Consider the following 14,914-nt stretch of genomic DNA (forward strand, 5'->3'; position numbering starts at 1 on the left):
AAAAAAAAAAAAAAAAGCCTGAAGTTATACTGGTAACAAAGGCTGTAATCCCATCAACTTAGAGTTTCTGACTCCTCTTTTTAACCGTTTATTTTCCTTTTACATTAAATTATTACTGTACAATACTTTTCATATCTACTGAATATCAACAAAGACTGCATAAATAACACAGATACTGTACTTATTAACATGGAACATGCAGAAAAAAACATGAATGGAAAAGGTTGCATGAAGCCTACTTTGCTGATAAGATTATAAACCTGTGACAGAACTCGTTGCTACTCTAACCATCCATCATCCCATCCAAGGCCAGCTTCTCTAAATTATTCCCATCCCTCTTACTTCCTACAACACTTCAGTTTCTCCACATTGCTATGGTATGCTATCACTATATCACTTTCATAGCTGCTGGAAGTTACTTAGTTATACTGCACTTACTGTGTTATACAGCACTTACTTCCTTGTGTATCACAAAAAGTCACTTTCACATTGATAACACTTACAATCCCACTGCTACAATTAAGACAATCATAAAAAATATTTTCTGTAACACATGCAATAATCAAATTTGCAATAATTTAATTACAATAATATTTCCTAAATTTTCAACAAGAGTTACATAATATTCATCACAAACCTCGAAACATGAGATTATTAATCACCGCCAACTTCAGTACAAAAATAATCCTTAAATTACCATGGAAATTATTAATCAGTATTAGTAACAAACATGATTAGACTTATATTTACTTGCTATTTTCGTCAGTGTACAACAAATACTTGTCTTATAAATACACTTTCAAATGTATTAGATGTAAATTCTCCCTAGACCTTAGTTTCATTATGACTTATTACAATGACTACAAAAAACATTAAAAAGCATAAATCTATCTGGTCACGTATCACCAATGCCTGTACATCACTCTAAAAAAAATACATATTAAATATAGTTTGAATGTCAAGTGAAAATTACTCCTGGATCATAAATATCAAAACACAGACCTCTTCCACAATTATAAAAAGGTCCTGCATTTACTTGTTCTAACCCAGTGATTGTAAGAACACAACACAGCTCTTATTCTGAAAATGTCATGAGAACGGCTGCATAACGAGTTGAGATAAATACAATAAGCTTTCATACAACTGTGAGTTACATTCTAGGTGGTGTAACAGGCTCCTCTGCACCTTTTACTTAGTGGTTTACTTTCCATAAGACGCTTTTCCTCTCGTGTGTTATATACTTAGAGGTGCAGCATGGATTTTGTTATGGAGAGGTATGGGCATGTGGAGAGGATGGGGGATGATAATTGGGAGCATAAAGTGAGAAGTGTTCATGTTAGGGGTAGGGTAGGGTAGATGAAAAAGACCTGGGGCGAGGTCATTAAGTGTGACCTCAGGACTAAGGGAATGAATAGGGAAGCTACCAGAGATCGAGCAGCATACACAGTCAGCCACCATTAGGTGACCAAGAGCAATGCATGCAAGCAAGATAGAACCTTCAAAAATTAAACAAAATGACACGGGGGGTGAGGGCCTGAATTTTGGTTATTATTATTTTTGAGATACAGCTGACTGGAAAGAACTGTATTAATTTTTAGACTGTAGGGAAATGCATGTGGTGTTAAACAGTAAAGGACCCATGCTAGATTACAATTATTATTACAATAACTGAATGAATAACGAAAAACTATAAATGACTAAATGACTGCCTTCCCGTTCAGCTTAGTCTTTTAAAAAGGAGGGAAAAGCCTCGGTCCCTTGTCACCCCTCCCCCCTTGGCTTCCAACAATAACACACAAGAGGACATGGAGGTGCAATAAAGAAAATAAATCACTAAAGATGTAGTGCTAAGAAATCTCCACAGCCACTTACAATATGACCCTCTGTGTCAAGTGTAAACGATGGTGTAAATAAATATACTTACATACACTTTTTAAAACTTCAATACATGCACATGAATGATTATCAAAGCAAAAATTATTAACCATAATATAACGCTTAGTATGGTGCTATCCTGTCTATGGGGGGAAAAAAAAAGTACTAGGAAAAAAAATAAAGCATTTCTACAAATGTTCTTTAAAAAAAAAAAAAAAAAAAAAAAAAAAAAAAAAAAAGTGCAGATATATTACTGCCAGGGATCAGAACTCAAGTATCATCATCACCATCATCATCATCAATGCAAGTATCAATCTTAGCTACCCTTATCAACATTAACCACCACCACCACCATCATCATCATCATCATCATCATCGTCATCATCATCAAAGGTAACATTTCACCAACAAACATATTACTTCTTCATAATCCTTCAGATCATTAAACTGCTGATCCATGTCTCTCTCTGGGTGTCATTGTCTTGGATCCCTCTCCTCCACACTATATGGCGACTGTAAGCAAATCGTGTTCCCTTCACCCTCACCTACATCTAGCACTTGTGTGTGGATGGCCCTGTGTACACCTCATGCACTTATATGCACATGATTGTGTGTACACCTCTAGTGCCTCTGTGTGGATGATCATGTGTACACCTTAACTCATGTGTACACCTTAACTACTTGTGTATGAATGCCTGTGTGTACAACTAGCGCTTGCGTGTGGTTGACCGTGTGAAGGGGCCTCCTCCGTGCCGACTCCACTCCTTTTCAAACTCGTGCTCCAGGATCTCAGCCCCACGTTTCCTGGTGAGCCCAGTCTCATCCAGGCTCAGCTCACACATTTGCATGTCATCAGAACCTGGGGGAGGGGAGACAGAGAGTGTTAAGAGTTACCACCATCGCTACCTCATCGTTTTAATCCTCTTCCTCCTTATGACCACCATCATTCTAAACACAATAACCTTTGTCCTTATAACCATCACCATTCTCATCATCCTCTTCTTTCTTCTCATCACCATCATCAGCCCCACCATCACCATAACTAATTTTCACTAGTTTAATGCTCTGACTGCAAAATACTAACATTGCATTTGCCCTCTCACAGATCTGACCATTTGAATGGGGACTTGTTAAATTCCTAAAGGTACAGATGACCCTCCCTCACCTGCCACAAGGAGAATGGGGGACTTGTCTGGATGGAGTTCCATCTGCCGTGCGATCCAGTCACCATCAAAATGAGCATACCACCTGCCGCAAAACATCAAGTGTTCAGCAAAACTTATGCAACGTCAGTGTGCATTAAAAAAAAAAAAAAAAATGCTTTCCTTGTTAGATGTTTAATTAGTGGTCAAAACTAGGGTTTATGTGATCTAACAGATCTGCAGTACTGCAGGAAACAGATAGTGGCAAGAAGAGGCAAACTTTACCTGATTGTGGCATAGTGGATATGCTGACTGGCTGTCATGAGATAGGGGGTTGATCCCCAGCACAATACATGTGGACAAATGCTAACTGAGGCTTCCCTCCCTATCTAAGGTATTATAAGATTACTACTCAGTCTTTTACAACAACTTAGAAAAATTTATAAATGAATGAAAATGGGTTCCACATGTATTGGGTTTAGAGATGAATTCATCTGGCAATATGGAGACAATGGCTCTGCTCACCATCCCTTCTGCTGGTGGTCACCGCGATGTTGGTCGCTGGGGCGCACGAAGGGGATGCGGAAGTAGCGCTGGTTGCTGGTTACCCCTGGCAGGGGTGCCTTGGGGGCAGCACGGGGAGGCATGGCATTGGCTATGAGCGGGGAGGCACCTGTAGTTAATTTCGTTTTCATGGCCAAGTAACTTAAAAAGTTGTTCTCATCATTATAATCCAATCAAGTTAGCCCTTGAATCCTGTAGCATATTTTTGTAGCTTTGTTCATGTTACTTCCCGACAACTGTAGAGTATTCAGCTTAAAAAGGGCCTCTTCAACCGAAGTGATTAATGAGGGCTGCATTTGACCTCTCCAATCTAAAGTCTCTCCAAAACTTAATAACTTATGTGGTGACAGCAATTACAGAATACAAAATATGTCATCAGTGGAAGAGGTGAACTCTACAGTTAGCTGGGCTTAATGCTGCACACTGAATCTGACACTGTGTTTGTTCTTCCACCGTCAGTATTTTTGCGAACTCTCAAATAAGACATACTGCTTTGATACATCTGCAACTAAATTACTTGTGCTGTACTCATAACGAGCTAGAGTTAGACAAGCACAAGGCACAGTACATACAATATACAGAGTGTCAGACAAGTTCCTTTATAGTCGCAGATGAAAGCTAGGTACTCTATGGTGACTGTGTGTGGATGGGGAGTGGCAGAGTGCAATGTGGTAATGTGAGGTGTGTATATGGTGTGGCAGTGAGGCGTGCATGTGGTGTAGCAGTGTGAGGTGTACATGTGGCATGGCAGTGTGAGGTGTGCATGTGGTGTGGCGGTGTGAGGTGTGCATGTGGTGTGGCAGTGTGAGGTATGCATGTGGCATGGCAGTGTGAGGTGTGCATGAGGCATGGCAGTGTGAGGTGTGCATGTTGTGTGGCAGTGTGAGATGTGTATATTGCGTGGCAGTGAGGTGTGCATGTGGTGTGCCAGTGTGAAGTGTGCATGTGGCATGGTAGTGTGCAGTGTGGAGGTGTGAGACTTTATATATGGTGTGTTGGCATCTTCTGCTGCACACCAAATTTCTAAAACTCTGTCCATAGCACAGTAAACGGATAATACACTTAACCACCACATGCGAGTGTGAGAACACTTACAAAGACCTGCACACAAATGAGCACCAGAGCCTATCAATTGTACAGGTAATGCCATCTGAGAGTCAAGCACATTTCAGCACAACAGCAAACACTTTAATATCACTGAAGTTTCTTAACATCTTCAGTACCCTAACATCTTTTATATTCTGGTTACTAGCAGATTAAGTTATTCAGCCTAAATTAAAAGTCTCTGTGACTGTAAGGGATAATATTAGTTTATACAGAGATGCAGCCATGAACAACAACAATGAAACTGGCAACTGTAAAGACTAACCACTAACTTCTGACCACTTAATTTTGATAGTCCAGGCTACCACAGTATAACATTTAGGTAAGGGAAACCTCTACGACTCATCAGAGGTTATCAAACAAGCCACAATTTACACAGAGACAAAACATCAGCTTGTATATTAGAGCCACTGCATGATTACCAGCTAAGCACGGAGGCTATGTGAAGGCAGCGTTATTCTTGCCATGTACAGCAACACTAGCAAACGTGTCTACCTTAACAGCATAACTCTAGCCATGTACACAACTACTACCAAACATGTGTACCTTTCCTGACACTGGTGACCACCTTACACTCGCCGGATCCACTGGCTACATAAGTCAGTGTGTAAGCTTTATGAACAAGGAGATATCCAGGGTTCAGTTACTGTGTGGCTAAAATAACGCTATTTACAGCACTTTTAGCAGCAATGAAAACATTTCTTTAAAAATTTGGAGTTATACAGAAATTACTTGTTACATGTTTATGAAAATTCTATTCCCTGTATACTACTGTATAATATAGTATCATATTCCTGATCATATCATAACATCAACAGGAAAAACAGGATTAACATTATCAAGCTAGGAAAGAAGATAGGGTTTAGCATGTAAAAATTAGTAGTTGTAATGTATATAACTTATTCTGCAATACTGTAAATATTTATATATGTTACGATACAATACGACAAAACAGAGGAAGAAGAATCAGAAGTTACGCTTAATGAGCAATTAGAACACATCTGCACCAATGAATAACATCTGTATTTCAAATGTACTTATATTAAAATGTAGCATTGGAGAAAAATTTATGAATGACATGAATACTTAGATAAAAAGACAGTACAAAAAAAGGAAATGAAATAAACCGATACTGAGTGCTGGCTCCTGTGCCCAGATAAGTACAGTAAACTCTCAATTATCTGTCATCGTAATATCCGGTACTGCTGGCTTGGCTCTATTAAAGCAATATTCAGTGAAATTATGCAATAACATGAGCCAAAACAAGACGTAACCTGCGGCTCTATGCAACATCTGGCGTTGAAGAGTATCACCCAACTTCTAAACTGTAGCTAACTGGCGCTGTAATACTGTGTTGTATCATTATTTTATTGTATTTTTGGTTTAATTTTCATCTTCTACTCATGGGAAAGGTTTTAGGACAGAGGTTCGAGTCGGGCAGTGACACAACATCAGGCTCGACGCCAAATACAGTACTGAGCCGATAGGAGGGTATGAAATATCCGTATCCAATGTTTTGCTTTAACCGGCATAGGGCTTGGCTAAATTACGCCAGATAACTGAGAGTTTACTGTATAAGGAGAGATGGATGGATAGATAGTATGGACAGACAGACAGATACAGGCAGGTAGAAAGAACAACGGCCAACTTCAGCCTACCTGCATCGAGCACAGACTTTGGTGCACGCTGATTCTCCTCCATGGTGGTGCGCTTCTTATTCTTGGCCTTCCAGGCGTGGTAAACCTTCAGCCGACGGTGGAACTCACTGCGACAAGCCTGCGGGTTGTATGAAGTAATGTCTAGTGACAGGACTGTATTAGCCCTTTTGCTGAGTAAGATTTCTCTTTAGATAACAAACCACCTCTCTGACCATTTGGCCACCTCCTCCCCCACCAAATGAGTGAAATGTGATTAAATTTACATAATCTGCCAAACAGTCATCATTAACAGGCATGAAACTCAATTAAAAGTAAACAGACTCTAAGTTATCAGACTTACTTTTCTTTCAGAGTTACTTTTCTTATTACATGTCTGAGATTTTCTTTTCTCTAAAAGTTTCTGACAACTGCAGAGTAGTAGTTAGTTGGTTCTGGCAACTGATTAACCTCCCAAGTTGCAGAAAATTTCAACTATAGCATGGCCAACCTAAGTATAGGTGTTCCTTAAAGAGAATGCATTTGATCTGAACTGAGGAAGGTGTTATGGAAGCTCCTAGGCCTATGAGAATTAGACTCACACACAGCTGCTATTACACCTTTAACTCAGACAACAATGCACAGGACGATTCTCATCACACTGACACTGGTTCATCTATTTTCCTATCTGGTTAAAAAATCCACCTACTCTCCTATCTTATCTCAAAAACACTCTATACCATAGCTCACAGCACAGTTTAGTAACACTACTATTTCATCCTTATCTGAGATGGTAGGCCATTCAAATGACACAATGGCCAAAGTACTGTCAAATTGTAAAGACATGGAATAATACAATGACCTTACATCATTACAGAAGTACCATACCACCTTACGAAACTGAATTTGATTAACCTTTTAAATCCAATAACATATTTTTATTTTACACTTGCAATTTCCTGAGGGAGAACAGATGGCACATGCAAACTGAAAAGACTGTAATCCAGTGTGAACCTTTTGACAAGCAGCAAGTATAAATTGAAATGAATGTCATCCAGCTTGAAGGGTTATGCCTAACCAATGAAATTATGGTTAAAAAACAAAGTGGCATACCTCGAGCAACTCCAGATCACACGATGTATTGATGGTGTCACGCAGCTCGGCATATTTCCACTTGCTGAGGTCGTGCTTTTTGTTGGCTGCCTCCTGACGCTGCTTCTCCACCAAGGTAGACCTGATCACAAAAAAACTAACAATAAACAGGCCTAGTTATATAATACTGTATTATACATTCTAATATACACTTTTTATACCAAGCAAAATGCTGTTTGAAAATATCAAGTAACAATGATAGTCCAAGTATGTTACATTAATTGTACATACACACAATTGAACCAGGTTTTATTACCAGTAAAACATATACATACATAAATAAATGAAAAGAAATACCACTACATACAGAAAATTCTTATACTAAATGCATAATAAAAAATGATTATCATATTCCTCATTTAAAGTTGGTACTTAAATATCTTACATTGAAAATCCAATGTAAAGCTTCTGATACTGCACATTTGACTGGAAAGAATAAGATTAACTTACAGATACCAATAACTGCATATCTAAACAAATTTTTCCAAAGAATATGAACAATTAATATTTTGAGTACATAAGTATTTCAGTAACAATGCTAGACATGCGAGTTAGGAATAAATACTGCAGTCCAAATCATAAACTGTAAATAAAGTTTCAGTCCAGAAAAAGAGAAACATGCTTATACAAAAGTATATACCAAATGCTAATCAAGTGCTATGGAAAAAAAAAAAAAAGGGCAAAATTATACATAAAATACCACCTTAAAACAAGTGGTGTCATTCATGTCATGCCACGTACTTCAGCTGGGAATGCAGTGAGTGTACATCAGGCAAATACTAAAACTTACTGTGACTGTTGGACAAATTACCAATATAAAGTGAATGATATTTCTGTGCTGTGGCTCTGAATGTGTCTGAGTGCATGTGCAGGGGAATGAGGTAAAGGCTATTGTTGTGGAAATCAAAAGAAAATTATATCTTCCCATGAAATAATTATTCATTTACGAAAAGCACTCTTATCCATCACAACACAATTCTCTTCAGATTAAATTGAAAGTGGTAAGTTACATGGTGTAGACTGTGCTTATCTGAGTGCATGTGTGTTGCAGTGGACAAAAGTGAACTATGGTGCAGAAGTATTTGTGAAAAACTTTCCAATGGGTGATTTTTAAAAAATGGGTTAGACTACATGCAAAATAATTCCTAAATGTGCGTGTTACCATGTTCTTCATAATTCAGGTACTGTAAATCTAAACAGGTGGGGTTACATCTGGTGTGGATCCTGTGTAAACACAATGCATAGTGGAGCATGGTGCAGTCTTCAAGCTACAAAATATATTTTGCTCTTAGTAACAGTGGTAGTGTTTATAACCCTAGGTTCATCTGCGCTGTGAACCCTGTGGACCGCAGGCTGAAGCTGTCCTTTTCCTGCAATCCATCATCCTTTGGGAGTTGGGGGATGTTTGTATGACCAGACAAAGGAGCCACTCATATATATCAATGTCAACACATGAGGGCATCCTCTCCAGCACTGTCTCCTCAGTAAATGTCAGGACAAACTTCAGGTCTACTAGCGAGTCAGTCAGTCTACACTACACTATGCTGGATGCACAGCAGTGAGGTAAACACTCATTCTAGTCTACATCAAGGCTTGGCTTAACAAAGTTTCTATGGAGTTAATGCATTGGTATAAGAGCCTCAGTACAGCACAAGCAAGGGCAACACCACTACTATGTTTGGGAAAGTTTACTATAAAAATTAAATAACTGATTCATGTAGTAGAGGGGTGGCTACCATCAACCCTGGGAGGTATTTCCATGAGTGTGATGCAAGGTCAGAAGTTTGGTTACCAGTCACACAACTATCACTCTTAGGCAGTGATTAATTAGCCACAAGTGCATAAAATCAATGTACAGTACAGTACATGCTGAAACTCTCAGTACTTTTACATATCTTACTGGACATCTAAATATTTTTTTTTTCCCCCCCCAACAACTTCCAGCACCTGTTAGGGAGGTTATTTGCTGGTTTTGGCACTTGGCTTAGCTTTCAGAAAACAAAATTTCATCCGTACAATGGCCACCCTCAACATGCGGGGCACATGGCATCATTCCTATACATGTATGTAATAACTGATGCACAGGTTCTGAGGATCAATGCAAGCCCACAAGAAGACCAGTCATGGCAACAAAATGGTGGTGTTGTCTGGATGCTTATGCTGGTAGGGAGGTGTAAGGTGGTGAATGTGAAGCAGGAGGACAACACCCATGGCACACTACACAATAGTTTGTTCACCTTAACCTGACCCAGATTTTAGTTCTTTTGCAGCTTATTTCTTGTAGTTCAGAGATAAAAAAAAGGCTATTCTATGGCTCTGTATCCTTTTCATAGCACTCCTTCATGAGTAGCACCATGCTCTAATATTAATCTCTTGTTACATATCAGCATTCAAGATGGAGGGACAGCAATTTCAGGCCAAGTTAAAGTGGAAACAGTATTGCCATGGTGTTGTGAGTACAGTGGATGGACAGGGAAACTTTCGGTACCTTTTCAACTTGAGCAAATCGTTGGACTCTCCATTAACGGTACTGTGGGAGGAAGGTAGAGAAAAAAAACAGTAACACCTGGTCCCCTATTACCCCACTGTGAGGTGTTGGGTCCCAGGATAGTCTACCATACTCAACATCCTAACCTGGCAAGTACAATACATGCTACAGGTCACCACACTCAGCCAAAGAATATGCACGCATAACATCTTGAATTCAGCTCTGTTATTTTGTTTTTATTTTTTCTTGGGGGGAACATATTGTGGCCTTCTGCCCCTTAGTTCCTTCTTCCTTGCTTTGATGAAAAAAAATTCATTATAACTAAAACATTAGGGCTAACTGCTTTACTGAAATTCTGGTTGTCTAATACAGGGATATCAATGAATGCATGTCATTCAAAACACATGCGACCCCTCAGCTGTAATGTGTCCTTCAGGAAGAGTTTACAGAAACCTTCAGTGTGCCTTCCATAATCTCATCTAATTTTCAGGATTTCTGTGCTTCTTTATAGTAAAAAATATATCGATGGTGTTTCATTTTTCCATCCTTAACGGTCTCAATACAGTATTGCTTTGGCTGGGTGTGTGAAGTGCAGGAAAAAACCAAAGGGAGGACTCTAACTAGGGTGCCGAGATAAAAGTCCGGAGTGTGGGGGAAATACCACAAGAACTGCTTCTATGACAAGCCCTGACTAAAAATGACCCCATGCTGAAAGAAAGGGAGCAGTGAGGGAGGTAATTTCTAACCTACTTGATGGCGTACGACGCGATGCCACGCCGTTAGACTTACATCCTTCAATCCAATGGCTTATTTTATTTTTCCTTGCTATTTCCAGATCATTTTTTTTAAGCTTAAAAGAGATATTCTGAATCTGAGGGGTTAAAAATAGTCTTCATCTACCTCCTTCCAGCATAAGGTCTCCCCAAGCTGAGTAAAACTGTCTAAAGGTGGCAAAAACAAGCCAATAAAATACACGACAAGAATCAATGGGTTATATACAGTAAGTCCTTCATATATATCAGGGATGTTTCAAAATATCACACATTTTTCCATATAATCTTTACTGTAAATTGGGGGAAAAACAGGAACTCACCCTTATAGGTAACTGTGGAAGCTTAATATTTTTTTTTAAACTTTCTATGGATTGTAAAAAGGGGACAAAAAAAGAAAAATGCAAAGAACATAAATCAATATATAAAAGGGACTTACTGGACAATATGGCATAATTATGTTCTCCTATGTACTACAAGACTGATAGCAAATTACTTATAGCAGCTGAAGATCTGAACTGACTTGGTCTCTCTAAAGGAAGCTATTGTGGGGCAATGGAAACTTCAATAAACTTCACCTTACAGCTTAAAAATACGAAGTCTGATCTGTTTTCCCATTCTAAAGTCATCCACAACATAAAATACAAGTACAATCACCTGTAAACAAAAGTAATCACCTTCCCACAACACACTGGTCCCAGGAGCATAGCCAGAGATGTGAATGGAGTGTTACTGGCCACCCTTGAAACATGCCTGGTTACCACAGTCGTCACTCCATTTTTCTGTGGCAATTCCCTCAGGACCTCCCCTAAAAGAGTTCTCCTTGGGTCTCCCTGTAATTAGGATTGGCTACCCCATTCTTTAAATCCTAGCTGCACCCCTGAATAAAACACAGTCCTTCTCCCACAACATTCATGCAAATCAGACACCATCACATACATATAACCAGTAATCCCTTCACCATAAACAAATACTGGTACTTCCCCATCACATATACAGGTACATCCCTTCTCTGTACACAAACACTCCTATAGTTAAAAAGACATTCAATTTAAGTTTCTTTTTGTTCAACCCCTGAGTAACTTGAAATACAATTGTCTATCAAGATTACACACTTCCTATATAAGGTTTTTCAGCTTCCATCATTTTTTAATATAAAAATAGAAGAAACTGTTTTAATAGGCAGCAAAACTGACTTGCAATGTGGAGTTGCTATTCCCTATGAGCACATAAAAATAATCCCTATCTATATTATTCAGGCACGAAGATGACAAACACTCTCCTTTCCCAGACAAATAAATACAGGCACACACACACACACACACACACACACACACCTCTTGAGATGTGGAGTAATCTCTTCGACAGCAGAGTTGGTCTCTGATGCAAGGCGGAGTGCCAGCTCGTGATCGCGGCGCTCCTGTTCCTCCAGTTGTGCCAGACGTTCCTGCTCCACTGCAACCTCTGCCATCTGGGCCTGAACAAGCCAAGAGAGGATTGTTATAATTAGTATACGTAAACCTGGCCTACATTTTAATTTTTCTCCATCTTCTCTCACAAAGCTCAAAGGCAGAATAAGAAAACAGCAGCAGTATTAGAATTTGTAACCAAGAGCTAAGTGAACTGCACGACAAAGCTGCCACCAGATTTCTGCTCTCCATCCTCCTCCTTTAGGAGGATAGGGATGGGCCTAAGAAAGTATGTGTACGGTACTGTATATCCATGCAGCTCCACTGCCCTGTTATATCAGCACCATAATGTAAAGGCTTCCCTCTCCAGCAGCATAATTTGTAAAAAGCCAAATAATTTGCCAAGGAAGAGGTGATACAAAGCCTTCTATACCACTAAATACAGGCCATGTTCCCAACCCCAACACGAACCTGAAGCTGCTCAGCTGCTTTGCGATCCTCTTCCTCCTGTTTACGTCGCATCTCCTCCTCCTGCTTCCGCCGTGCCTCAAGCTCCGCCTTCCTGGGGAGCAAACCACAACACATTATGGAGAGAGGAAAAATGGCATCATCATCATCAACATTATTATTATCATCACCACCACTATTAATATCAACATCATCATCATCACCACCACCACCATCACTATAAACATCACCATCTTCATGGCTACCATCTCCATCAATATATTTCAACTATCATCATCATCAATATCCACATCATTAGTGTCATGATCATCACTACCATCATCCTAAATGGTTCTTGTTACCCTGGGAGGTACTACATTGAGTGTGTTGCTGGGTCAAAAGTCCAGTAGTTGGCCTTGCACAACACATCACATTTGTTGTACATACTCAAGTCCACACAGAGACTACAACACATACATACCTCTTATCATCATCATCATCATCCAGATCTCTTTTCCCACCTACAAACAGGGTAAGGTAGGTTCTAGAAAAAAACAAAATGAAAGAAGGAGAGACTAACTAAAGGTCTGCCCAATTAAAGGGCAACACACTCACTCACCTTTCAAGCCCCCAGAATCCTGACTCTACCCCACAGGCTTATACATCCAAACTTTCATGTTTCCTATCATTTATCACCTTGAGTCAATTTCTTCTACCCAATTAAAATCTACTCCCTGGGGTATGGTGGATGGTAGTTACCCCTGGAGAGGTAAAACTCTAAATACAAATATATGGCCCCAGATAAGGGCTGATGTCAATAAGGCATAAAGTCACTGGAGAAAAAAAAAAAAAAATGCCCAGGCTACTTGCTGGTGACACACTGGTGGTACTGAAGCAAAGCAGCACTGTTACTTGCCATCAACACATGAAAAATGCTTACATATGCTTGCATGGCCATTGCCTTCAAAAGCATAAACATAACCATTATCATCATCATTATCATGCATTATCAGAGAAATGCATAACATGTCAGTGCAGCTGGCAAACTTCATCATGGACATACTTTCTGCGATTCTCCTCATCCTCTCTCCTCCTGCGCTCCTCCTCCTCCTTCTTCCTCCTCTCTCTCTCCATCTCTTCCTGGATGGCCCTGAGCCGCTCCTGTTCCTCTGCGTTCTTCTGCTGGGTCAGTTTCTTCTGCAGCACACTCAGTTCCGTGTTCATCGCTGCCACCAGTGTGTTGTATTCCTTGTCAATTTGTTCCCTGGTCATCGAGGTCGTCTGGGGAGGGTAGCAGACACCAATTAATCCTTTCCAAATGACATCTTTTATATTTCATTGTTCTGACTCATCAATTCTACTTAGTTCAGGAGGATCTCTCATGACGAGAAATAAAGTCAATCCCTTAATATTTCTTTCAGTACAACGACTGTTTTATATATTATTCTTGCCATCGCTTCAGTGGCTGAATGATTAACATTATTAGTTATGATGCTACCAGCCCAACACCACCAAAGCTTGAATCTTGGTAAAGGCATCTGGCACCTCTTGACTCAGGTGTCCATCTGTAATTTGTGGGTTGGCAGCTAAAATGAGTACCCTCAGTAAAACATGGGGTGACAACAGTAGTGCCCTTGTATCCCAGTGGGTCAATAACAGGCTCAAAGGCTTAAGCTACAAAGCTGAACACTAATGCTAGATGCCTCACAGTGTCTGCCACCACCTTTATCAAAAGTTTTCAGAATAACGGGGTAAGTAGTAATCTTCATGAACCTTTTCCATACAGTGATGCTTCCTTTATTTCATTATTGTAGCTGATTTAATACATACCCGGTAGTTAAACTGGCTACCTACCCTGATCTTCGTGATGCTGCCCTCCATGGCTGCCTCCAGCTTCTTCACCTGGGCCAGAGAGGACTCCTTCTCTTTCTTTAGTTGCTGTACTGTGTTCAGCATCTGTGCCAGCTGACTCTGTAATACGACATTATCACAGTTATCACCATTATCACTGTCATCATCATCATCAAAAATAAATTAAATCATCAATCAGTTACAAGTACATAATGACTGTACTTGTATCTCTGAGTATATATAAGAGAGTGTTAGCTGAGGAGAATGGAGAATGAGAGACTGACTGTGACAGTGTATATGAGTGAGGTGGAGGGGGGAGAAAGGATGGGAGAGACAGAGGATGAAACAGAGGGTTGGGGGAGAGGTATATGAATGAAGGTGATGTGAGCTGGAGGGAGGGCAGTCTGATGGCTATGAACAGGGTGACATGGAGGCATTTCATTTGTGGCCACCTCTTCAGAGATTAAGGCATTTGGCT

The 14,914-nt window shown here is 39.8% G+C and overlaps 1 protein-coding gene across 1 annotated transcript in view; it reads right to left on the reverse strand.

Moving 5' to 3' along the window:
• Positions 1 to 2,311: 2,311 nt before the first annotated feature.
• jar (Myosin heavy chain 95F jaguar) overlaps positions 2,312 to 14,914 on the reverse strand; it is a 58,142-nt gene continuing 45,539 nt past the window's right edge. The window contains exons 17-26 of the mRNA XM_080266733.1: positions 14,440 to 14,556; positions 13,649 to 13,866; positions 12,610 to 12,700; positions 12,067 to 12,206; positions 9,960 to 10,001; positions 7,433 to 7,553; positions 6,344 to 6,461; positions 3,543 to 3,672; positions 3,041 to 3,123; positions 2,312 to 2,734 (exon numbers count right to left, since the gene is read on the reverse strand). Of these exons, the coding sequence (XP_080122859.1) occupies positions 2,583 to 2,734; positions 3,041 to 3,123; positions 3,543 to 3,672; positions 6,344 to 6,461; positions 7,433 to 7,553; positions 9,960 to 10,001; positions 12,067 to 12,206; positions 12,610 to 12,700; positions 13,649 to 13,866; positions 14,440 to 14,556 (1,212 nt within the window). The 3' untranslated portion in view covers positions 2,312 to 2,582. The remainder of the gene's footprint in view (positions 2,735 to 3,040; positions 3,124 to 3,542; positions 3,673 to 6,343; positions 6,462 to 7,432; positions 7,554 to 9,959; positions 10,002 to 12,066; positions 12,207 to 12,609; positions 12,701 to 13,648; positions 13,867 to 14,439; positions 14,557 to 14,914) is intronic.

This window comes from Coenobita brevimanus, chromosome 21 (assembly GCF_032717465.1).
Source record: "Coenobita brevimanus isolate Jiangsu-jjx chromosome 21, ASM3271746v2, whole genome shotgun sequence".
Taxonomy (NCBI): Eukaryota; Metazoa; Arthropoda; class Malacostraca; order Decapoda; family Coenobitidae; genus Coenobita; species Coenobita brevimanus.